The sequence below is a fragment of the Lagopus muta genome, chromosome 20 (genome assembly GCF_023343835.1).
Source record: "Lagopus muta isolate bLagMut1 chromosome 20, bLagMut1 primary, whole genome shotgun sequence".
Classification (NCBI taxonomy): Eukaryota; Metazoa; Chordata; class Aves; order Galliformes; family Phasianidae; genus Lagopus; species Lagopus muta.
The window spans coordinates 3,762,710-3,787,173 of NC_064452.1; the positions used below are offsets into that span (position 1 = coordinate 3,762,710).

Below are 24,464 nucleotides of genomic sequence, written 5' to 3' on the forward strand. Positions count from 1 at the left end.
ATTGCCCTCAACTATTTGTTAGGATGATTCTGTGGGTTAGTAAATGCTTATGAAGTGCCTCCGTGTCTCTGAACAACAGAAGAACCGAAGTGCAGCTGTTTTTTCTCAGTCCCACAGCATTGGCATAACCCCAAGAGAGGAACAGGGCACACGGGGCCACGCTGATGGCTGTAGGGCAGAGCAGACAAATCAAGCAGTGAAGAGATGGAAGAGTGCACGCACAGCATGGACTTCAAAATCAATGACAGAAGGGTGCCATGATCAACCCCTAAAACTTGGAGCTGCTCAGTGATTACAGAGATAAATGCCTGCTTGTGGAAGGAGTTATCAGCTGATAAACAACGCTGATTCACATCAGTTACATTTGCATTGAGAATTTGGCCCATCAGACACACAGCTCTCAAATGCTGTGATGTTTCTAAGTGGAGGCTCGACAGTCCAAATAATGTAAGAACAGCACAGGTTTAGGAACACATGGGACATTTGAAATGTGATATAAAGTTTCCTGCAAGCCTTTGTTCAAGCTGAAGGCAAGACAAGCGTTTCATTATTTAGTAGGATGCCACTTCCCAGCTCCTTGGCTGGGAGAGAAGTGTTCCTGCTGCAAACCCTGCAGGTACAAAACAACGACCTCTCCATCTTCTGTGCAAAACCCAAAACTGCTCATAAATCAGGCGTTTATGGCTCTGCTGTTCCTCTGTGAGGGCATCCTGGGCAGTGGGACACCAGGTGGGCCAGGAAGGGCTGAAGTTTGTGCAGGTAAATATTTTGGAGATGTTTGGGTTACAGAAGCCCTTTCAAAATCAGTCCAATCTCTGATGCTCAGCAATAGCTTTGCCTTTTGCTAAAGTGCTCCATGCACTCACCCACCACAAGGAGCCCAACACCCTCTTACCCTTTTCATATCTGATCATGAAACAAAGGCTTTCTTTTTCTCTTTTCTTTTCTGAAGCTCTGCAGAACTGTTTCCCTTACCTTTAGAGCAGGTATCAAATCAGACTTTATTCTTCCTGCTTTCAGAATGGCTTTGCAAGCGAACAGGAATTGAATAGATGCCCATCAGTTCTCAAGCACGAGAGATCTCAAGGTGAAATAGGGACTTCTCAGGCCTGCTGCAGATCCGGGCAGTGAGGTTTACTCCTCGGTGTGTTTGCAGTTGCTAAGCAATGATCCCAAGGGTTGCTGTCTCACCCACCACTCGCAATTGCTGCAGGCTGTCTTTTGGCTTTGGCAGGCCAACTGACACTCCTGTGCTGAACTTAGAGCCTTGTTGTCACACAGCTGAAAACAAAACAGGGCTCTGAATAGCAACAGACAGCGCTGTGAGCACAAACAGTCAGAAGGAGAATCCACAGGTGCCCGGTGACAGGTTTACCTTCACATTCAAGGTCTGTTAAGTCCAGCGCTGTCAAAAGTCCCTTGCAAGGAAAACAGATGTGAGAATCTGAGAGAGACAAAGAGCAGCAGCACGATGAGCTCCCCTTTGCAGTTCACAAGTTATTGCTATTACAATCAACTTACACATCTAGTTTTTTTTTTCTATGAAAGATCAATTAAAAAAAATACTTTTCTTAAAGCTTTTTTAACCCCCAAACAAGAGCTTGCAAATGCAAACGGAAGGTGGGATCCCAAAGGCTCTGTGTGTTTCTGCAAGTGGGATCCCGTGGGTTAAGCAAACTTTTAATTGCCCCCTATTTAACTTGGCTGCTATCTGACAATGTTTTCGCTAAGCAAAGTGTATCCTTTTATTATGCCATCAAATACTTGCACTGTTGACAAAATAATGGGCTGAATATGTCATCACAGATGTTTCGCTGGAATTGCTGCTTCTATCTTTTTGTTTTGTTTTGTTTTTCTGTTTAAGATACGCGTTTTGGAAGCATTCTGTTGCCTCGTGCAGCTGATGCCAAGATTGAGCAATGAAAACCCCATCACTCGGTAACAGTAAGTCACATTGGGCAGGGAAATGCTCACAGCATGTTGAAGAAAGCAGGCAATTCCAGAAGCCCACCTACAGCCCCACATCCCTCAGAGGATGCACAGGGCTGTGAGCCCAGGCACTGAGCACCATGCTTTCAGCACAGGGCACAGCATGGCCACAGCTCCCATCCTCCTGCCTGCACAGCCCCGCTGTGCCCTGCCATGGCTCTGTTCAGTCGGAATCCATCTGCTTGGAGCAGCCTCCTTCACATCTAAATGCTGCTGCTGAAAAGCACATGCAAATTACACCTTGCTAATGGCTCAAAAAAGCATTGCAAACTGTGATTACTGCAGCTAATAACTGATACGTTTGACCTTTAGCTAACTGTAGATGGTAGCTCCATTGTGGTGGATGCATTTAAAAGCTGTTCACTGTTCAAGTACCTGCAAGAGCTGTATGATCATAGCACGGAATTGTATGGGTTGGAAGGGACCTCTAGAGATCATCGAATCCAACTCCCCATATCTGAATATTACACAAAAGTCTATTTTGGAAGCTGGTTCAAATAATTATTTCTTGATAGTAATCCTCACCTATTTCTCAAAATGAGGAATGAAACAGCAGCCCCTGCACTCAGCCAAACCTGCACAGAACAGAAGATGCACGCCTTGAAGCAGAGCTATGTTATCATATGACAGAGCAGACCTTCCCCACCCTCAGCTGTGAGTCCTGCCCCTGCTGCAAAGGACAGCAAAGGCTTTGCAGCAGCTCTGCCTGGCACATGCATGGCAAGGAATCTTCTGCTCAGCTTCCTGCACAGAACCAACCACCGAGCACTGCTGTCTGTGCTTCTCACCTTCCCAATGCTGCCTGCAAAGGGCCCTGCAGGGTCATTTTTAGCTGAAAGGAAGAAGTGTTTTCCCATAGGATGATGTACTTCTTCTGTTTCACAGGGAACAAATCAGGGAGAAAAAATAATGTGGATAACAAACATCATATGTGAGTAAGCATATATAGCAGCAAATCTAAATGATCTTTAGAGTTACTGGGAACAAAAGGGATCCCATATGCTCTGCTACATTGCTGATCCATGACATGTTTCACTTCTGCTCCTTACTGAACTGGGTGAGAACGAAATAAAAATTATATGACTGTATTACATTAATACGGTCATAGAAGCATACTTTATGGAGATAATTCCAGGGGGAAGTAGCAACTATTGATGCGAAAGAAGTGCTGTTGAAGCTAAAACTGGAATTTCTCCCAGCAGCCCACCTGGCTGTGCCTCCCCCCTCGGGAGCGCAGCTCCTCCGCAGCACCGCCCAGCCGCCAGGGGGCGCTAGGCGGCCCGGCCGAGCCTGACTGCGGGGCGCTGCGGAGCGGGACCCCCTGACGCTGGTTGGATGTATGGGGGTATTTGAGCCCTGACAGCCCTTCCAACCTGCAAACGCTATGAACCAAGTGCTCAGAATGTTGGATCGGATTTAAATATACGGTCGGGTAAAGGAGAGCTTGTGCTGTCCCGTGCTTAGAATGGCTCGTGCTGGCCGGGCGCAGAGCTCCCATCAGATGCAAGGCAGCTGGCGGGATGGGGGCACGAGGCTGAGAGCCCGCGTCAAATCACAGAGCCGTTCCGGTTGGAAAGGAGCTCTCAGATCCCCACCCTACCCCGCCATGCCCGCTGCCCTCAGTGCCACATCCCCACGGCTCCTCAGCGCTCCAAGGACGGGGATCCCCCACCCCAGCTCCCCGTGACGCTCCATCCCAGCTTAAAGCCATCCCCTCTCGTGCTGCTGCTGGAAGCACAGCCGACCCCAGCTCGCTGCCACCTGCTCTCAGGGCGCTTAGGGGCGATGTGGGCTCCCCTGGGCTTGAAAGCATCGCGCCTTTGTCTCAGACCCCAAACTGCCCGGCAATATTGCGCTCTGGGCATAGTTTAATGCTTCAGATGTCACGTGTACTTATCAGACGAGCTTTTTGCTTGGACACTAAATTATAAAGAAGAATTACAAGCCGTTTTCAGTGCTCAAAGAGCACTCCGCCCCAGGCGGTGCCGGCACACGCTCCCTCACGCACGCCGGCACCGCAAGGGTTAACCGCCCCCAGAGGCGGCGCCGCGCTGACAGCTCGCGCATGCGCCGTGCCGCCTCATTGTGCCCGGCCGGCCCGGCCCCAGCGCGCCTCAGTCGGCGAGCGGCCGTCGGCGCGTGTGGAGCTGCTGCCCCCTGCGGCCGGCGCCGCGCCACCTCCGCTCCCCCCGCCCTCCTCCTCCTCCCCGCCCGCCATGGAGTAAGGCCCCCGCCGGCCGGACGGGTGGCTCCGCCGCCGCTCCTCGATGGCTCTGGTCACGGTGCAGCGCTCGCCTACCCCCAGCGCCACCTCCAGCCCCTGCGCCTCGGTGAGTCCGCCCGCCCTGCGTTGAGGGGAGCGCGGCGCTCTGTGGCGGCCGTTGGGGGTCCGGCGCCCGGAACTGCGCATGCGCCGGGCGGATCGCGCGCCCCGACCCGCGGCCCCGCCGGGCAGCGCCGTACGAAGCGCGGGGCCAGGCGGGGCAGAGCCGGGCAGAGCCGGGGCGGCACCTCGGCGGGCCGCAGGGAGCCCTCGGGCTGCGGGGAGCGGGATTCCCTGCCCCGCCCGCGGCCCCGCAGTGCAGCCGGGTGGATTCCGCGTTCGCGGTGGGAGCGGGCAGGGCGCGCCGAGCCGATCCATCCGACGGCACGCCGGGTGTCCGCACCGAGCGGCCCTCCGGGAACGCGCGGCTTGTGCTGTTATGGGCTTTTTCTTTTTCCTTCCTTGTAGCGCTGTGGGGCCGGGGCTTGAAATCCCCATCGCTCCCGTGGCGGGGGGCGGCAGGACCGCTCGGTCGGCTGCTTTGGTTTCTCTTTATCTCACTCCGTGTCTCCCATAAGATCTGTTTATTTAGCGACGCGTTTAATTTCTACCTGTGTTTCTTCGCCATCAATATTAATGCATTGCATTACTTCCCCTTCTGCCTGCCTTACCTCCCCAGCCCTCCTTTCCCCACGAGTTTCTCGCATTTAAGAGCTCTCATGGCAGAAGTAGGTCCCTCTTGGCATCCTCCCGACTTCCACTTGGATGTGCAATCCCTTCCTTTGTTAAGTATTTGATACAGGTGAGCAATTAGCTGTATTCTGTAAGGTTTTCCCACCTGGAACAGCCAGGCTCTTTTCTAACCTGGTTACCTGGCACCTTTAGATTGGGATCACTCAGTGTGATAAGAAAACATTTCTGTTCTTCATTTGATACCCACACCAATGCTTGAGCTCTGCACAGTTCTTGGGTACATAAGCTGCTCCCTTCAGGTCTGACACATCCACAGGATGCTTCTCTCCATGTCTCTGTGCTCTTCCCTCCATCTCTCAGCACTCAGCTGCAATCTGTACCGCTGCTTTTTGTGCCCATACAAACACAAGTGTGGGACTGTGCTCCTAATCTGGTTCTGCTTCTCATAATTTCTTCTTCTTTCTCAGTCTTTTCTCACGGTTTGAAGTGGAAACGATGCTCCTCACGTTCTGTCCTTAACTGCTGTCAAGCATACTTTTCAACTATGCATTTCCTGTGGCAGCTTCCTCACCACGCTCTGGGGTTGGCCTGCCCTTTTAGCCCTGGAGTTGGTTGGTTCTTCATCCTTCTGTCAGCGTTTTGTTCAACTTGTGTGTCGTTTCCCTTCATCTCTGAGTTGTTTCTTCGCAATGGAAACTTCTAGCATCGTTTCAGGTGTTTCATCGTTTCCTTCTGAGGCTGCCAAGGCCTGGTGAACAGGGCAGGCACCTTTTGAGTCGTCCTGAAGGCTGTGCTCCTGCAAGCCTGCCTTTCTTATGGATGGTTGTCATTATGGGGCCTTGAATCTTTCAGTATTACATGAAGTTATTTCAGCCTATCTGTTGTAAACCCTTTGAGGTAGCTTCAGTGTGGGCTGATAACTGCATCTCAAAGTTTCCTTTTTGAAAGGGAGTTCATCTTGCTCAGTGATTTCTGGGAGAGGTGTAAGGCTCTATCTTGCTGCCTGAGCCCCTGCTGTATCTGAAGGAAGATTGTCTGATAACTGCTGGGATTTACTGGTCAAATTGTGGGCAGGAAAAAAGAAAGTAAGCTTGTATGTATGGCTGTGTCTGGTTCAGTACCCGGGTTGCTAAGAATTTTGAGGGCAGAAATGAATTCTCTTTTAAATTGTTTGAATGTTTCTTTTCCCCCATTTAGAGGTAAGATTCTCAGACAAGGAGAAAGGGTGAAACTGATGTCCTTAAACTAATTTCTTGCATTAAGCATGCCCTATAAACAGTTATAATTGGCTCTTATGGATTCAGGGGAATAGCTGATCTGAATCGCTCTGAATCGGATGGCTTTTATTTATAGGCCTTTATCCTGTTCTCATTGCCATAGAGCATCTCATGAGGTTTCGCTTCAGGCTGGTGTTGCAGGGCAGGGCTGCAGGAAAGTGCAGGTGCCAGGCATTGGAGTGGTGCTGCTTGGGCCTTCGTTTGTGCTGCTAAGTCAGATTTGTCTTTCTCCTGTGTGTGCAGTGGTGTTTGGTCCTTTCAGAAGAAGGACGTGTGTCCAAGTGAAGAAATTGCCCTTGATAGTAGGATGTAGCAGCGGGCACAGCGGCCTCATGAGCAAAAGCAATGGGATGAAACACTTTGCCCACAGCTGCTGCTCAGGTTTGCTGTCAGAGCTCTGCTGGAGTGAGGTGAAGGAACCTGTCCCATCCGAGTGGGAAAGAAGGGAAATGTGTTTTCTTTGTTTAAACAAAAACTAGCATTTTGAAAGGGAATAAGCGACTTTGCTTGGGCTGCATTGTTGTTCAAGACAGCTGTTAAACTGGCCTGTAAACAAATACTGAAGTTAATTGAGCCGCTGGTATCTCTAAGCAATGAGCTCTGTGTTCCTGTGGAACTGCACAAGTTCTACTCTGACAAACCTGGGCTGCCTCCATTGCTCACTCCATAGTGAAGCACGGATGCAGCAGCCACAGTGCCATGCCCAGGGCAGGCTGCGTGCAGGCAGTGTGGTGCAGCAGAGAGGAGCTGCTATGCACTGCATGCCTCCCAGTGCTGTGAGTGCTGCTGTCTGAGGCCCTGTAGGTTGTTGGGTTCCCCATCCAGCAGGCCAGCATCACATCTGTGCCGTCCTGTGATGCCAGCACCTCTCAGACCCTTTGTAGACTTCTGGTAATTATGTGTGTTGGGATATAATATATTGAAACTTGTGCTTTTAAATTATTTTCATGCACGGTTCTGCAGAACAAAAGCTGCGATTCCTTTTAAGTGCTGGCATTCCTCAGCCTAACGCTTATCTGCTCTGAAGGGAAGAAGCTGGGCAGGCAATCTGGCCCTTGCTGCTCTCACTGCTCGCTGTCTTCCCTACCCTCAGGGACACAATATGCTGTGTTGGAAGGGAGAGACTGACCCAGAAAGAGAGGATGTTCTGCATATATTGTTCTAAAATGCACGGTTTAAAAAATAAGTAAGTTTAAAGCAACTGAGAACATAAACCGTTTGACTTCCCCTCCTCCATCCCAGGGGAGCAGCCTGCAGGAAGCACAGCCCTGCACATGTGTCTGAGGGTCTCTGTCGTGTTTTGCTGCTGGAGCACACAGGAAATATTTTCCTGCTTATTTATGCTTCAGCTAAATATAACATTTCTCCACCTCTGGCGCTGCAATTACTATTAAACAACGTGGCAATTGGAGTTGGGTCATTGACAAATCTTCCTCTGACACGGAAGTCCCATTTAAATTAGTTAAGATCTTGATAGCTCTGCTTGTATAATGTCATGGAGGGGACTGCAGGCTGGCCAAGGGAGCAGTGCTCTCCTTTGAAACATTTAGTAGGCCCAGCAGTGCCTTCTTTAAAGATGCTCCCATCTCTTACTCTCTATTTTTCGCCAGCTGATGTTTTATAGTTTTCCTAATGAGAACTTACTGACTTAAAGGACATAGTGAATATAAAATGCCTTTTTCTCTCGTGCCTCCTACCAGTTTACTGTAAGGTTTCTTTGCAAAGCTGGCAGCTGCTGTGTCCTCCTCTTGTTGCTTTGTTTCCTGGGGCATTACGAGTTGTCAGCTTTGGAGTATTGCTATCATGACCAATGAAGTGCAGCCCAAAGAAGCAGTGGTGGGCAGGTCAGCCCCCCTCTATTGCCTGCTCACTTTATTTCAGTGTTGACCCCAGGATGGCCATTCATAGGTTGAAAGAAGTTTTGTCTTGGTACCAGTTTTGCCTTTTCTTATTCCTTGGGGTGTGATGCTGCTTGTGGCATCCCAGATAGGAAAGTTGCAGCTTTCAAAATACAAGGTTAAATGGGAGCAGTGAGTGAAACGGGCACTGCACTGATCTCCTCTTGAGCTGCAGCTGCACTGAGTTCGTGTGTAGGGGAAAAAAAACTCATTTAAAAATTGGGTGAGATGCTGCAAGGAGTCGCTGTCTGCCCGCTGCGATCTGTGCTGTCAGAGCAGCCAAGGAGGGCTGAGAGCTCGGGCTGCTGTGTGTATCTGCTGTTATTCTGAGCCACTGAAACATTTACTTAGAGCTGTGTGAATGAAGGCTGCCATTCAAACAGGGATCTGCTGGAAGTGTCTTGGTGTGAGAGGGCACTGACCGAGGATTTCCACTTCCTTGACATTAAATCCTGAGAGATCTGTCACTGCAACTGCTGTGTCTTGGGGAATTTCCCGAGACAGAAGATGGCCTATGGGCAGCTCAGCTCTGTGTGGCTGCTCGCAGCCTGCAGCTCAGGGCTTCATCTGCAGTCACAACAAACCACGTCCTCCCAGCACCTTTCGACTCGGCCCTGCTGAGGTAAGGCAGCTCTGTGCAGCGCAGTGCTGCCAGCTCTCGCTGTCCTTGCGAGGCCGTCGTGGGCAGCAGACTTCAGAAATGCTCCCGTGTTTCTCGAGCTCAGTTGACTCGAAGCTTTCACTGTCTGGCCCCTGCACGTCCTTTTAGCAGTAGGTGTGCACTGAGCTGCTCTTCTTCTCCGAGTGGTGCTTGCTTTATGTAAGCTGGCCTGGCAGCATGAAGGCAGCGCTCTTGTCAGCTGCCTGCTCCGAGTCTCTGAGCTGTTCAGTTCAGCCTGGGAATTTAACCAGAGCCTCATTTCTGATTAGTTTGAATATCCTTCTAATTTATTAGGTAATGAGAGTAATGCACGTGTCGTTGGTGTAAAGGGATCTTGAAAGCAAAGGAAGAAATAGATATCTATTAGAAGTAGTTGGGAATTTGGACAGGAGAAACAGAATTTCTAATACATTGGCTGGAAGCTGTTCCTCTGCAGGGTTCTGCTTCAAGGGATAAAAACTGATGAAGGCTAAAACCACATTTGCATTTCTGAGTTGGGTTGTACAAAGCCATTAGGTCCCAGAACCACCTACAAAATGCTGCGCCTATTGCGTGTGTAACACTGCAGTATCTGTGCCTTGTGTGTTTTATCATTTGGGCAGGCTTCATATGTACCAATAGCTTTTTGCCCAAGTGCAATTGCTCTGGGTATGCATCTTATCAGCATTGCTCACTGCAGGCTGATCAGAAGGCACAGAACGTTGCTGTAGGATGAGTCATGCAGTTAAGCAGCTTGTTGCTTCCATGGTGAGACGCACCCTTGTTGTGTATGCCAGCAATCATGAAACTCCTGGCAAATACCCTGTGACGTGAACTTCTTATGGCCTTGGTAAATGAAATGCCTGTGGCACTTGCTGGGATGTGTTTTGTTTGTGCCTGCTCGCTGCTTTTGGGTATTCTGCTCCTCCTTCTCCCACGGAACTCCTCAGCTGAGACTTCAGTGAAGAAATTGCAGCATCAATGCAGACCATTTCAGGGTGGAATTAGAGGGGCACTTAAAGCCACAGCTTTCTAATGTCTTTGGTTACCTCACGAGAAGTCTAATCTGTCCTGTTTTGAAATAACTGTTTTATCACAGATCATCCTGTCCCTGTGCTGAGCTCAGGAGGCGGTTTGGATGCCTGATCTTTCCATTGCCCTGAGGGCAGCACGCAGGGAGTGCATCTCTGGGAAGTGAGTGTGGGATTTGTGATGCAGCTCCTTGTTGCACAGCTCACCTCCAGCCCACAGCCCAGTGAGGTGAGCCAGGAGCCACTATGAGGTGAGAGGAAGGTAGGATCTGAAGGGCAGAAGACCCCAAGCTAACTCCTGCGTGCTGTGGATCCATCGGGTCATACGTTGTCTCTCCTCAGTAGGCTCTAAGACACTTGCAGCAGCGGTTGGTGTTGATGCTGTCTCATTAGGAGACAATCTGCAAGCTGCCTCTGTTCGTTTTCTGTAAGTGGCTTTGTGTTGTTAGAGTGGGACAGCCCAGCAGGAGGTCAGGATGGGCTCCAAGCACAAGTTTACCTTCTCTCTCAAGCACAAGAAGTAGCTGGGTGAGAGTGGCAGCAGGAGGCTTTTGTTGAGGGTTACTGCTTCCACTTCTTGGCTCTCAAGGCCTCCTTAGCAAAAATGCAAGAGCTGCTGAGCTGGACTCCTTTATCTTCAATTTTTAACTGAATTTCATATCTGAGAAATGGATTCTTAACGTGGAAAGCTGGTCCTCTTGCAAGGGAATGCAATTGTCCAATTACTCTGGCTGGCTGCTGCCGTGTCCCTTCTGTTTTGATGTACAGAATTATCACATTTAGCATTAATGTGAGAACTTTTAAGACTCGTTCAGCTGGCTTGGTTTACCTTCAGTGGCTAACATCTGAGAAACGTGTATATTAGATCCCTTAAGAAAAAAAAGGACAAAAAAACACTCCAGGCTTTTCATCTTTATGCCTTTTAGCGTGATGATGAGAGGGAGGGCTTAGGGCATGTGCTGTGCATGTGAAATGCTGTGCTCTCTGAAGGAGAGCTTTGGAGGTAGCCTGAATTTTCTTCCTGGTGCAGGACCAGCCCTTTCATGTTTCTGGAATAGAGATTGAGTCTTTTTCTTCTCTAATCCTTTTTTGTTGATTGTTTTCCTTTCTACAGCCCTTCTGGATGATATGAAATAATTTAAGGACGCAGACCTGGGCTTGCTGTTCAGTGGTTTGGATTTAAACACAGCGCTTCAAAAAGTGGTATTAAAGTTACAGGACAACAAGAATATGGCAGCTAGTTGAAGTGTGAGCCCAGAAATGACAGAGTTCTCTTTTGCCTTTTAAAATTGCAGCATGGCTGACAAAGACTGAATTCATTTCCCAAACAAGCATTTTTTCTTATGTAACATCCAGCGAGTTTTGCTGGGGGGAGTTTCCTCTGCTTTTGTTTTCAGCTGAGTTGTGCTTAGGTGGGGTAGCTAGCTTAGGACTTCAAAAAGAGAAGTGAAACCAATCAACCCGTTGTCTGCTGCTTTTTGACGTTTATCCCTTCTTGGTGATAATTTTGGTTGGTCTCACAACAATGAAAAGACATTCAAGCCTGAACTTCAGCTTTTAAATGCATCTCCAGACGTTTGGTTCCCCTGTGGTGTGGGTTGGGTCTGGACGTAGAAATCTGTGCTCATGTTATCTCTGGCTGCTTGTCAGCTGCTGCTGCCTGCTGGCTGGGGAAGCTCCTCAGAGAGGTGGTGCAGATCGGTTGGCCTCGCTGTGCACCTGCATCTTAAGCGGAAGGTCTGGGGGCAAAGCAACGAGCACAGCATGTTTTGAGATGCCTTCCCTATATTTGGGCTTTGTTATAGAAACTGTCAGCAAGGGAGGCGTTATCAGCTAGCACTTAGAGTACGGCTGGGATGGAAGAGGAGGGTGAGCATTTGTCCCGTGCTCTGCAGATCCCTGCTCTCAACGTGTGCTATCGGCTGTGCCGGTCTCCTGCAGCCCACACTTCTGCTCTTTGAAGTGGAATTTTTCTCTTGTATGTACACCAGCCACTGCTCCAGTCTGCAGGGAGCTCTGTGTAACTGAGAGGTGTGCGAGTGTGGGGATGCTGAGATGGTTATTTCTGTCTGGCTCTCTTACAAGGAATGAAGTACGGTTTGATGTTCTCTTGAGGAGAGGGGAAAGCTTGGTGTCTGGTTAGAATTTGGCCTGAAGATGGTTTGACTTAAAATAAGCTTGAGGAAGTGTTCATGGCTTGGTTTTTAAACTTGAGATGCGGCTCATTTAAAAATAGTAAAACAAGCTGAGATTTCATTAAGTTCAAACTTAGAAGTTTGGTTTCAGGAGAGAGCGTCTGGATCCAAGGAGGGTTGGTATGAAGATGGCCCGAGGGGGAGGCAGTCTGTTGTCAGAACTTGGTGTAGTCGCTGTGAAACAGCACTTCCTGCACGTATTTGACTCTTCTTGGACTCCGCTCTGATGTGAATCCTGCTTTCCCTGCGCTGTGGGAAATACTGAAAAGCCCCAAAGCTCTCGAGGTGCTTCAGCAGTGGGTGAGCAGAGGGCCTTCCTGCAGGGACAGGACACGGAGGGATCTTCCAGCTGTGTTCTGATGGCAGCCAGCTTTGCCAGCGTGCAGCCCTCTGCTCTGAGCACAGCTCGGGCCCTGCAGCTCAGTGCTGGAGCACCACTGCTCAGCCCTGCTCTCTGCCTCAGCCCTGGCATTGCCCCCATCACAGCATCAGGAGGGGAAGCTGCTCCCAAGAGTCTTTAACGCGCGATGGCGGCTCTGACTGAAATGGAATAATCGTGTTTTAAAGGGTGCTCTAAAGCTTTATAAATATTAATTTTGTTCTTTTGTTTCCTAATAAAGGGGTTTGATTCATGAAATCGCTATTTATTTATTAACCTGACAAACTAATAGCAAGCTCTCTTCTTTCAGTGTGTGCATGTGCCATATCACAATTCTGCTTGTCACCGTACATAAGAACTTCATTCATCTGCTTTAAAATGTCATTGATAACAACTTGGCAGTGGCCCAGCTCGGAGCAAGTTAACTACAAAAGGCTGCATTGTAAACCTTTCTGAGAGTACATGCTACATTAAGTCTAAAATTAAAGTACAGCCTGGTCCAGGCTGCATCTAACTGCCAAATAGCTTTAAACCTCTGAAAAAGTGGGGCTCTGTGCCTGAAAATGGGATAGATTGGAATTAAGGCTGCATTCTGCTCACTTAAACCCTCAAGGTACCGAATTTATAGACCTTGTGAAATGGGAGAGGATATCCTAGTGAACCACAAGTAGCAAAATGAGGACCTGGTTATTTCCTTTGGTCTCTTCTTTCTTTGACTGAACGCCCAGGATGAGAAGTGCAGTCTGCAAATGAGCCTCTGGGAGTGAATTGAAGTGATTTTGGAATGGTACTTTGTGTTGTTTGTCATAACCTTCCCCGACCCCAGCTGCAGTCTGCTCACCAAACATATTTGTTCACCTGTGGGTTCCCTTGGTGCAAGCAGAGTGCCTGGCATTGCTGTGTGTGTGGTGAGGGGCTGCTGTGTCCGTGCAGCCCGGTTAACCCAGCTTGTGTCACTGCACTAAGTGGAGCAGAGCATGAGGCTTTCAGGCATCTTCATGCCAGGTCTCCTGGGAGCAGTGTGAGCACGTTCTTAGCACCATGCTCATCCTATGCTCTGAGGATGGGGATGGCTCGGGCAGTGCAGTGAGGGGCTCTGAAGGGTGTATGGTCTGATAGCTGGCATGGGAACAGCGAGAGCCTTCAGGAAAGCAAAGAGGGGGGTATGATTTCATGCTTCTTCACTTCTGTGGTTTCTTTTGTTTTGTCTCTTTCTGGAGTATAGCATATGGACAGCGCCATGGGTTAGGGAGCTCTGCGTCTTCAGAGGCTTTTCCTATATAGCCTTCCACTGAAGTCAATGGGCGTGGAGGTAAGCTTTCTGACAACACTCCCACCACTCACTCTGCACCCTGGTGCACACAACACTTGTATTTGAGCATTGTTTTTCCCCCCAGAAGTCACATGCAGTTGCACAGTGAAGACACTGCTTATTTGCGTCGTGCAGATCTGGTTGTAGCTGTTGAAGAGTGCAAGCAGTGAATATCAGTGTGGGAGACTTCACCAGTACTGCATGAGCACTTGCCACTGCTGTCAAACATTGCCACGGCCAATTAAAATACAACTTCACTGTTGATCTGTGAGTTGAGTGAGGTTTGAGTGCAGGGCCGAATGTCACTGAGTGAAGTGTTTGTGCTCCCGATGTTCAGCACCTCTTGCTCTGCTGTGATTTATTTGTACCAGTTCTGAGTTTAGTCTGCCAATGAGTAATCACTTTATCACGAGCCACTCAGAGTCAGCGAGAGTTTCCTGTTTCCTCGTCTTTCTGTTGATTTCCTTGCTGTTGAAATACAACTTTCTCCATTGAAACAAGGATGTTGCTGTACTCTTCGTCTTCCATCTAGTGGCCCAGAGGGAAGGGGAACCTCTGCAATATTCCCACAGGGATGTCGACATCTGGGTCTGGTGACTAAATTGTTATGATAAAACACAAATTCATTAGTTGATGCTGCTGAAATGCACTGACTTTTCTGTACTCCTCATAGGAGGCTTTAAAATATCCAGCTGCAGGCTGATCCTCTCCAAGCATGTGACTCTGACATCAGTCCTAGAAGTGAGGCGTTGAACTGCCTCCAAAAATGAGCTCATTGGGTGATATTCAATGCACTGATTTAACATAGAATTAGCTAATTTGATTACATGATCACCTGCACTTACTGTTTGAGTGGTGAGAACTCATTCCAGTGCTGGCTGCTGTCGTTTAAGTGTTAGTGCTGTAACCCCGAGGTGCTCTCGGTAGGATGCCCTGCTGCTGCTGTGCGGTGGGAGCTGGGCTGGCAGGGCCCTCCCTATGGACACTAACATGCATAAGACTTGCCAAATTCCTTGGCTTTTCTTCTTCCTCTCCCAGAAAGTTATAGGGGAATAAGAGTTTGGGACTTGACTGTTAAGCAAGCCTTCTAAAACAGCTCGTAAGACTTAGGGTTGGTTTTTTCTTATGACTCTCTTGCCTTGTTTAAATGTCTGCATAAAAACACAGCCATGTCCATTTGCAGGAGTTTGGGCAGTGGTTTGGCTGAAATCTGCCCCACCATCCAGCCTACAGCAGCCAGTCATCACCAAAAACAAATTAAACCCTGGCACGACCATCCTGGAGGCAAGTTGCATGTGCTGAGCTTCCTCGCCTCCTGCAGCTTGAGGTCAGCAGTAATTGCAGACTTCCTCTCACGACCTGCACAGAGCGTTCAGGCAGCACATGGGTGATGACAGTGATCCTGGATGCACCTATCCATTGTTTGGGAGACTTCAACACATTAAGCATTTACCTGTAGTCATGATGGGAGTATGGCTTAATTGCTGGTGTCTGAGCATATCAATGCATACCTGACTTAACATTTATTTTTCTAAGCATGGGAATTAGATAACCAGTATGTCAGCAGAAGGGTTCCTGTGAGTTTACCCCAAAACAGTGTCATTTTTTTCTCCCCTCCCTCAGTCTTTTCTCCTTGCTATTGCATGTTGCAGGACTGCTTGCTCTGGAGATCCCTGCTGAATGAGGTCTTTATTGAACTGGCCATAACATTGCTCTTCTCTTTCAAGAAATACTGCTGCTAGGACAGAGGAAGACACTGTATCTCACAGGGCTGTTAGACAGTGTTGCCTGACTGTGATCTGTAACCAACTCAGGAATTGAGTTGGAAAAAACACTGAGGTTTTGCATAGGAAGCTAAAGTGAGGAGAAGCTCTTAAAGAAGTGCAGAGCAAGGGAAAAAAGCTCAGTTTGAAGAGCAAGCAGTAGCAAGTGATATGGGAAGAGTGCTGCTCCTGTAAGGGTGAGTGATGCTGCAGAGCAGCCGGGGGGCTGTGTGGTGCTGGCCCTGAGCTCTGCCACCCAGGGCGGTGGGATCCCTTCCTGCTGCCTGATTACAGGAAGCTGGCCTGTTTCCAGAGTGAGTTCCTGAAACATTCTCAGTGGGGAGGAGGTTTGGGATGACAGAACGCTTATTCACGCCCAGCATGTCAGCTACAGCAGCAACTACCTGCAGTGGCTGGACGGTCACCTCCCAGAGGTGTGCCTCAGCCCCTGAGCCCGTGTTCTGCAGCACTACGTCAGCAGCATCCTTCCCGTGCTGTCTCTGCAAAGTGATGAAATGAATGCCAGCCTTTCCCAGCGGAACACCTGCCCTGCACGTGTCCCAGGGTTGTTCAGAATGCACACAGGGCTGTGGATGTGCAGAGCTGAGCTGTACCCCGTGCTGCCCGAGGGCAGGCGAGGAGCCCAGCCTGCCTGCAGCCCAGAGAGCCCTGCCAGTGCCTGCAAGAGGGGGGTGGGGAGGGAAGCAGATGCTCCTCGGAAGTTCATACCGTGGTTAATAATGTAATTCACAGATGGTGGTGGAGGCCTTGAAGAGGCTTTCATGCAGTACTTACGAGCTGTAATAGACAGATCATCGCATAAGGGCTCGTAAATAGAGATGACTTAATCCCAAGGATGAGTCTGCAGTGATCTGTTTGATAGTGGCCCTGTGGCTCGCTGTAACCTTCTTATACAATCCAAAGCCTTTCGCATCCCTGAATGTGGAGCGCTGCCCTCAGACTGGGCCGATCTCTGATAACAATGTCAAGATAAAATGCAGATACAGATTTGAGATCTCGAATGGAAATGGTTCTTATGACATAGAAAACAAATTCTTTTGTCCTGGTACAGGAATCAATACAGGCAGTGCAGGTGTGGAAGTTGCTTAACACAGTGCCTTCCTCTTGAGAAGCAGTTCTGCTTTTATTTTCCTTTATATGGTAGGCATTGGAAGCAATGAGTAGCTGGCAGTGCATCTTGATGGATAAGGAAAGGACCATGCATTGCATGTCCTCTTGGGTTTGCTTATTTATTTACTTGTTAAGAAGAAGGTCACTCCATGCTACATAGCAGATGAACAAGCTGCCTTTCCAGAGATCACAAAAAGTATTGCTTAACTCTCAGTGAAACGCTGCAAGCATTTGTTCTTGGGGGGCTGACTGTGGAGGTCTTCAGTGAGTGCTGGCTGTGAGCTGTGTAACTGCAGGTCTGTATTAGGGGCTTCCAAGCTGTTACGATTACGTTAAAAAACAAAAGTTTTGGGTAATACCAGAGCTGACCTTGTTGTGCGTGTGCAGCTTGCATTTCCAAGGGATTTCCATAATAATAGCTTTGATTTTTAATTTTTCCAAGTTGAAATCATTTAGTAAATTGGCTTTTTGTGATGCTTGTCATGTGATGGTTCATGAGCCCTGAAGAATGTGCTCCTGTGACTGCAGCCGTGTGTTTGCCTGTACCGGAGCGGGCTGCGCTGTGTTCCTGCTGTGTTTGGAGCTGGGGAGCGAGGCTGGGGGGCTGAGGGCTGCCTCCACAATGTCTGACATTTCCAAGCAGCAAAAAATGCTGCTGATGAAGTTATGTGCAGCTTCCATTCCTGCTGCTGGTGTGTGCTGCTGCGCTGCATTGCCTGCACCCTTGGATTAATCCAGTGGGGTTTTTTTTGTAGCACCTTACTTCCTCCAAGCTGCACCTTGTTTTCAGCTCTCTCTCTTGTACTCGTTGCTTCACACTTCAGGATTTAGCTTGCTGTTCATGCTTGCATTAAAAAACCCGAAGGTTCAAACCCTCGGCTCGCACTGCGTAGCCCCAGCAGTATTTGCACTTGGCTCAGGAGGTGCAGATATGTCAGCTGAGGGATCCCTTCTCATTTGGCTGGTCAGCCAAGCTCTCCTCAAGCGCATTAGGAGGATCTGCAGCTTAAGTTCATCAGAGGACTGACCTGTTCTGGTTTTAATGAGATTTATTATACGTGTACCTTTTGGATTTGACTGCTTTGGCCTTCAAAACAGCCTGTACAAATCTGCTAGTAAAAGCAGGGCTGCCGGAAAACTGACTCCTCATTCTGAACCTGCCCTCCTTCAAGATTATGGATTCCTTTAAAATTAAAATACCATCCCTTGTGCTGCTGGCACGCAGCTTGGCTGCACGGCTTCGCCAAGTGCTGGCATTGCTGCTTCCTTTCGAGCTCCTGCACAGCTCCCTCCTAGGAAACCGCAGTGATGGAATGCTGATGCTGCAGCTCACGTTTGGGGAGGACAGAGGAAAGCTGGACGTCACAGCTGATAGATGGGTCACGGTGTGCAACTTCTGCAGGCATGGCTGCAGCCCCTACGTGTCTGGGGGAGAAGCAAGGCAGGGCAGTCCTCACATACACATGTGGGCAGGGTGTTATTTGATCCAGACTGACATGTGTGGTACAGATGTGGTTGTGAGCACGAGATGAGAAGTTACGGTTGCTCTGCACGTATGTCGACCCGCAGGATATCAGCACCCACACGTTTTTCAGTGTGATTTATTTGTTTGAAGAAACAATGTGTGTGGTTGTTTCAGAGGAGGGGGGTGGGTGTTACTGTGTTGTGGATTTGTTTTGGCCAAACTGTTTGCGTCTGGTACTTTGTGCATTGGATGGTCATGCGTTGCATGGCTCTGCTTGGCCAGAGCTGCCCCTTAGCCTTTGGTGGGGTTGGGTCTGGGGTCTGTGGCTGGGCATGTGGGGATTCCACTCATCCCACCAGGACTTGGAGAACGTTGCAGTCTCTGGAGCTGGGAAGCAAAGTGTGGTTTGTTGGGCTGTGCTCTGGGTGTTTGCATGCGCAGCCCTGCAGTCTGCTGAGGTGAATGCATTGCTGGGTGTAGCGCCTTTTTTTGTTGTGTTTTTTTTTTGTTGTTGTTAATAAATGAATCTATTAATGGAAGCAGAGTGCATAATGTAATCCTAAAATAGCTCCTCCATGAATGCAGAAACATTCCACTTCTGACTAATCAGCCATTCAGAACGAGCATTTAAGTAGGGAGCAGAGGCTTTCCATATCTGTGATTAGGAATGCGCTGGGCTCAGCCTTGCACACCCCCCCTCCCAGCCCATACCTGCTATCTCCACAAGCACCCTGCTCACTGCCTGCCTGGGGCTGCCCATCCTGCTGCCCCAGGCTGAAGGATGATGCTGATAAACAGTCCTCAAAACCAGACTGGTGCTTCTTTTGCTCGTGAGTGAACCAGAGCACAAATATGTTCTGAGCCCTGGCTGCAGTGCATGGCCTGGTGAGCTGGGCAGCCCATGGGCAGTTTGCTTCTGAAGGGGCCGTTTCCTTCTGCCACTTCAAGCCCAGCAATGCCCTACAGCCATCTTATTTAGAGATGACCTCAAAGGCAAGTTGTGCTCTCCTCCCAAAGCGGGATTTTCACAGGGGCTTACACTGGTTTAAGATTGCATTACCCTAGCATAGCATAAACCTGTTTCCTGTTATCTTAAGGCAGAAAGCAGCTCGGGGATTTGGATTGATTCCTGCTGACTTCACCAATCCCTAAGGAGCACTTTGCCCCCACCTACCTGCTCCTAATTTCAGGCAATCAGATGTGTCCTTTGCTGTGTTACGTGGCAGGACAGCCTTTGGGAAGCAGCCCCAGCTCCTCAGGTGGCCGCTCACACAGGGCACTGGCCGAAGGGAAGGGAAGGTTTTAACTGGATTAACCTCAAGAAGAGAGTGTGGGGATTTAAGGATTAAGGAGCCCAAGGCAGCCAACAGTCACTGACTTCCAACCTGTGGTCAGAGAGCAGCCAGTTTCTGGGCTGGAGGTACAGCCCCCAGCCTGCAGCATGCCATGGAGGTATTAAGGGCAGTGGTCTTAGGAGCACAGTGTGCATGTAGGGCATTTTTCCAAAGGCTGGTGTATCGATTGGAAACTGTTCATAACTGATGCCTTATAAGAAGAAACTGAGAGCACTGAGTGCTTAGGTGGGACCTTAAACCTGGCTCTCAGAAGATGTGTAGGCGCTCACAGCTCTGAGGACATCTTTCAGTAGGCTTCAGCTCTTCCAGCCTCCTGCATCCCCAGCCTTTGTCCCAAAGCGTTTCTCTCATCCCATGTATTTTTCTACAGATAATGCTGTGCATCCCCTGGAAGAAGATCCTGGTAGTCTGCAGGGTTGGTGGAAGATGAAGGGGGGGATCAGCACACCCTGTTACTGGGGAGAGCGCATGGTTGCTCTGCTGAAGGGACAACAGATGGCACAAAGGAGCTGGGATTACGCAGCTGAGTGCTGCAGGGCCACAAATCTAACGGATCTGTTGAACTGCAGGGGTCAGGCAAGCCCAGCCTCATGCCAAGGCTGATGTCCTTCTCCTGCCTTCAGCACAGCGCGTGTGTTTGAAGCTGTTCTGGGCAGCACGTAGGGCTGTGACGTCTGGATGGGAGAATGGGCAGCTGCTTCCAGCTTCTGACACAGCCTGGCCTTTGTGGCACTGTGGTGTTTCACAGAGGTTTACATGTGAGGAGCGATGCTGCCAGCTGTGTGCCACTTACCCAGTGTTTGGTCTTTGGAGGGAGATGTGGGGCCGAGCTGCCCTGCCTGCCTGGATCAACCAGCGAAGGTGAGTGTATCCTGGCCAAAGACAAATAGCACCAGGTCGCTTTGCTGGAGTCTCATTAAGATCTGTTTTTCTCAACTTTCAGCCTCTGGAGAGAGAGAAACAGGACATTGGTTCGTTAACAGATGAAGAGCACTGGATAGCTGCAGGAATTAAGAGCTGGACAGCATTGCCTTTTTTGTTTCCCCTCCCACAGCAGTTTGGACAGATACCCAAATAAACAATAACAGATTTTTGGAGGAGCTGGCTGGGAGAAATAACAAAAGTCAAGGGACGGTCATTATGCATCTCCGTTCTTCTCATGTTTGACTACTCTGGAAAGCCTCCTGTTACTCCTCAGCTTCATTTTCCTTTCTCATCTTCCCTCCACCCCCATTGCACGAGGTGCCATCGTACTTGCTGCTGTAAGTTTGGTTGTGTCACCACCTCCTCCATGGTGCTCATTGCATCGAGGGGAGGTTTGCATTTAGCTCTATTCAGTGACCCTATGGTGACCATGGGAAAAGTCACAGCTGTGGAGCTGAGCTGTGCCTGCATGAGAATGGCTGCACGTACATCACTGCTATAGGGATTGAGCTGAGAGTGTGCATCTAGGTGTAACCAAAACCCCCAACTTGCTTTTATTTGTGAAGTTGTTGCTAACAGGAAGATGGCTGATTGATTGCAAGACAAAGACCCTTCCCTTCACTGTGCACCTCCCTTCCTTCCACCCTCCTCCTCCTCCTCCTAAAATAGCCCTTCACCATCAGGAGCAAAAACCAAATATCTCCTTCTTTCTCAAAGCACGCTTAACATTTGTCCATTCCAGTGAGAAACTGGGCTTTGTCTTAAACCAGAAGCTGGTGGAGCACCCATCCTTCCTAACCATGTGGGAACAGTTTCACCTCTGTGATTGTCACCTCTTGTGCATGCCTGGTGATGGGGTTCTCATCGTGGTAACCTGTGCAGTGGGCTGTCTCTGTGCCCAGCTCCAGAAGCCCTGCCCTGGGACTCACCAGCCTCCGTGTGAGTTTTTGACTTGGTCTTACCCAAACCATACCTCTGACATCAGCAACAATGCCTGGTATGCAAACTGGAGCTGTTAGGGTCAGTGAGTTTTCTCACGCTCATCCCATCAATGTAAGTGGAAATGGGTACCTGTGGATTTTGGGATATCCGGTGGACCGTTTCATTATCTTTGCCTATCTATCATTATCTATGCCTAAAAGTAGACTGAAGGGATACCTTCAAGGCTCTGGGAAGCCCTACGTTTCACAGAGAATCCTCATGATGTCAGATGTCTGCCTGAAAGTCAGAGGAGTCTGTTAGGGAGATGCCAGGTTTGTTTCTTAGTGTGTGTATCTGTCTAGATGGTGACAAGCAACATGCCACGACTTAGAGAGAAATCATCCATCGCGCCGCTTCGTGTGGTGCAGAGATTTTTAATGTCAATATGAAGTGTTTGTGGCATTTTTTTTTTCCCTTGGGAGCATCTCTGGGATTAAAGCAAAAGCTGTTGTGCTCCCCATCAGGCGAGCTTATTTCATTGCAGCAATTCAGTGGACAGTAATCTCCTTTTTAATCTGTGCTCGTGCTGTAGCGTGGCCGGCCATGTCGTGCTGTTCCTCGTTCTCACTCTTGTACCAGTTGGAAGCTTCTTGTATCCAAATGTTTGAGCGCTATTTCTTGTGTTTTTAGTGAGGCCCAATCTGGACGAAGTTTGTGTAAATCCCTGAACTCCAGCAGAAAGATGAAAGCACTGATAAGGAACTTGTTTTTTCTTTCTCCGGAGCAAGAGCACAATGTCTTTGACCTAAATATACCAATTACTGATGCAGCAAAGTGATACAGAAAACAATCTGGAAGGAATGCCAACCTCTGAATGAAAGCTTGGCTGCAGAGAGCGGCTGCGTATGTGGGGCCTCAAGCACGGAAGAAATGTGAGGAGGAAAAGGGTGTTCATTCAAAACGTATCATACAAATAGTGATGGGAGAGGGAGAAACTGCTGGGAAAGCTGCTGCTCTGCCCCGTCCCCGTGTCTGTGGAGAGGTAGGAGCGCTACACACAGCACCATGCAGCTCTCCCCTCCCCTTCCCTGGCCTACTTTGCTCAGCTCAGCTGTCTAAAGCACTTTTATGTCAAACTCGAAGGCTTCCTGGCAGCAGCTGCTATTTTTAAAGCGTTTGATGGCAAATGTAAGTATTTCAAAAGGTGGCTATGAGCTTCTCCTCTGCAGCGTAGGGGACTCCATTAATTAGTTTTATCGTTTTCAATAGTGGTTAAGGTTAACCTCCAGAGACTGGGGGGTTCTGAAGAGCACTGGTTTCTGTTCAGCCCTGAGACCCGTCCTGCGGAGGGGAGCCCTGGCTCCACTCTCCTTATATCTCCTTGTATCTCCTTATATCACCACTCTGCTTATATCAGCTCACATAAATGCCTGCAGCCTGCAGGATGTCTGTTCTGCAGGTGCAGCTGTGGGCTCTGCCTGCCCATGGACTGTTGCTGTGGGCAGATCCCCATGTACAGCACAGCGGAGTGCTCCCACACAAAGTCAGCCTGGAAGCTGTGTTAGTTCAGCATCCCCATCCTGCCCTGGAACTCCTGCTGGTGAATTTGGGTGCACTCTCAGGCTTCCTACCCCAAAAAGGGAACCTTTTCTCGGCCCAGGTTTTCAAGTCAGTCCTTGTTTCCCTTTACCAGCCAGTGTTGTTGCTGGCACTTCAGACTTACTGCAAATGTGGCATGTGTGGGCTTTATGTGAACACAGTTTATTTAAGAGATTGATACAACTCTGTATGAATGTCTCTGCTGCAGAAAGATGCAATAGATAATTGGCAATCTGACTCAAATGTCTGTGTCTTGTTTTCTTCCAGCTTTGAGATCACTGACAGGAGCAGCCCTACACAGGGTATGCTGTTGAGTAGAAATCTATTGAATATTGGAAGGTGCTGAACTTGGGTTCTGTGTGATGATCCAGGCCTCTGTTCAGGTGCAGCTCTGGGCATCTCGTGGCAGTCCTGCTCAGACTTGGGTACCATGGAGTAGCTCTGATGTCACTGTGTCAGTGTCAGCGGTTGAGCTGAGCTTTGAGGAACACACATGTGCAACAAATGCTCTTATTTCTGGTGACTTGTACTGTGCTAGAAGAAAAGTTTGCTTCATGCTTGGTGACACCCAAGGAGAAGTCCTGCACGGAGCAGCTTGCAGTGCACAGTGCAGCTGTAGTGCAGAGATGCACGGGGAGATCAGTGGGTGCAACAGAGAGGAATATTTGCATGCTTCAGTCAGCTGCCCAGCCTCTGATTTCCCAGTGCAGCTGCATGCTTCCCTGCAAAGGTTGTTTTAGGCTCAGCAGCACTTGGTGTGTGTTTGAACAACTGGATGGGACCTGGCCCAGGGACAGGCAGGCAGGGAATGAGGAGATTGCCTGTTTAATTTTAGACCTCTTCTTTGATTACCTCTTTTGAGTCTGGGTCTGCAGTTGTTCACATGATGCTGTCTTGACAGGTAAAAGGCCTCTGTGATGGCACGATCACATCTGAATCTTGGTATGGATTTGGGGGGATTCACATAAACTAGGTTTCTGTTGTCTCAGTAAGAAGCTGCCAGTTACTCTTTGCTAAGAGGTGAAAAGGCCTCAAATTGTCACAGCATTTTGTAATAGCTTTTGTGTTTCTGCTCTTGCACAAGACCTCTGTGCTGGTTAAGTAAGGATCATTTTAAAAAGCATAGTATTCACTTTGAAATTTAACAGTTTTGTGAAATGAGAATGACTTCACATCCACCTCCTGCTTCTGCCTGCCTGGAAGGAATTAGGATCTCTTGCTGCTGGTGTTTGTTGCTGCGCAGGGGGTTCTGTAAAAGTATCTCAGATACTGGAAAGCAATGAAGTTGCCCATGCAGAAAGTGTCACCCAGGCAAAATTTAGAAAATGGAGAAGTGGGGAGAAGTTCCTCAATGTCTGAAGTGTGTACTTAGCAGCTGTCAGCTCAGTGCTGAGGCTCGTGGAGTGGAACAACCTGGCATCCTGGTCCATATTGGCAGTGCTGTCTGTATTGATGGCTGCAGCTTGTTCCCAATAGAAGCATTTCCCAGGCACTGCCTGCACAGTCAGGTATGTTGGCACAAAATCACATGCAATTATTACTTTGGAATCACTTTCAAGGCTTGCAGGACGTATTTGCAGGGTGTAGTCTGTGTGAAGTGTTCCTGGTTAGAAATGCCGTGAATGTTAC

The 24,464-nt window shown here is 49.1% G+C and overlaps 1 protein-coding gene and 2 long non-coding RNA genes across 4 annotated transcripts in view; 2 read left to right on the plus strand and 1 right to left on the minus strand.

The window, feature by feature from the left end:
• Nucleotides 1-1,348: 1,348 nt before the first annotated feature.
• On the minus strand, nucleotides 1,349-4,381 carry LOC125703167 (uncharacterized). The gene is made up of 3 exons (XR_007380783.1): nucleotides 4,289-4,381; nucleotides 2,515-2,564; nucleotides 1,349-1,418 (listed from the first exon to the last, which is right to left on the minus strand). It is a non-coding gene; the product is annotated as an uncharacterized LOC125703167 (long non-coding RNA).
• The window catches only part of SSH2 (slingshot protein phosphatase 2), a 70,378-nt gene continuing 49,953 nt past the window's right edge, over nucleotides 4,040-24,464 (plus strand). Inside the window, 4 exon segments of the mRNA XM_048967273.1 lie at nucleotides 4,040-4,066; nucleotides 4,068-4,180; nucleotides 4,182-4,210; nucleotides 4,213-4,319. Of these exon segments, the coding sequence (XP_048823230.1) occupies nucleotides 4,055-4,066; nucleotides 4,068-4,180; nucleotides 4,182-4,210; nucleotides 4,213-4,319 (261 nt within the window). The 5' untranslated portion in view covers nucleotides 4,040-4,054.
• On the plus strand, nucleotides 5,061-23,092 carry LOC125703166 (uncharacterized). Of its 2 annotated transcripts, XR_007380782.1 has the most exons (4): nucleotides 5,061-13,677; nucleotides 14,861-20,252; nucleotides 20,335-20,653; nucleotides 21,927-23,092. It is a non-coding gene; the product is annotated as an uncharacterized LOC125703166 (long non-coding RNA). The 2 variants fall into 2 exon arrangements; XR_007380781.1 differs by having other exon boundaries at nucleotides 14,861-20,653.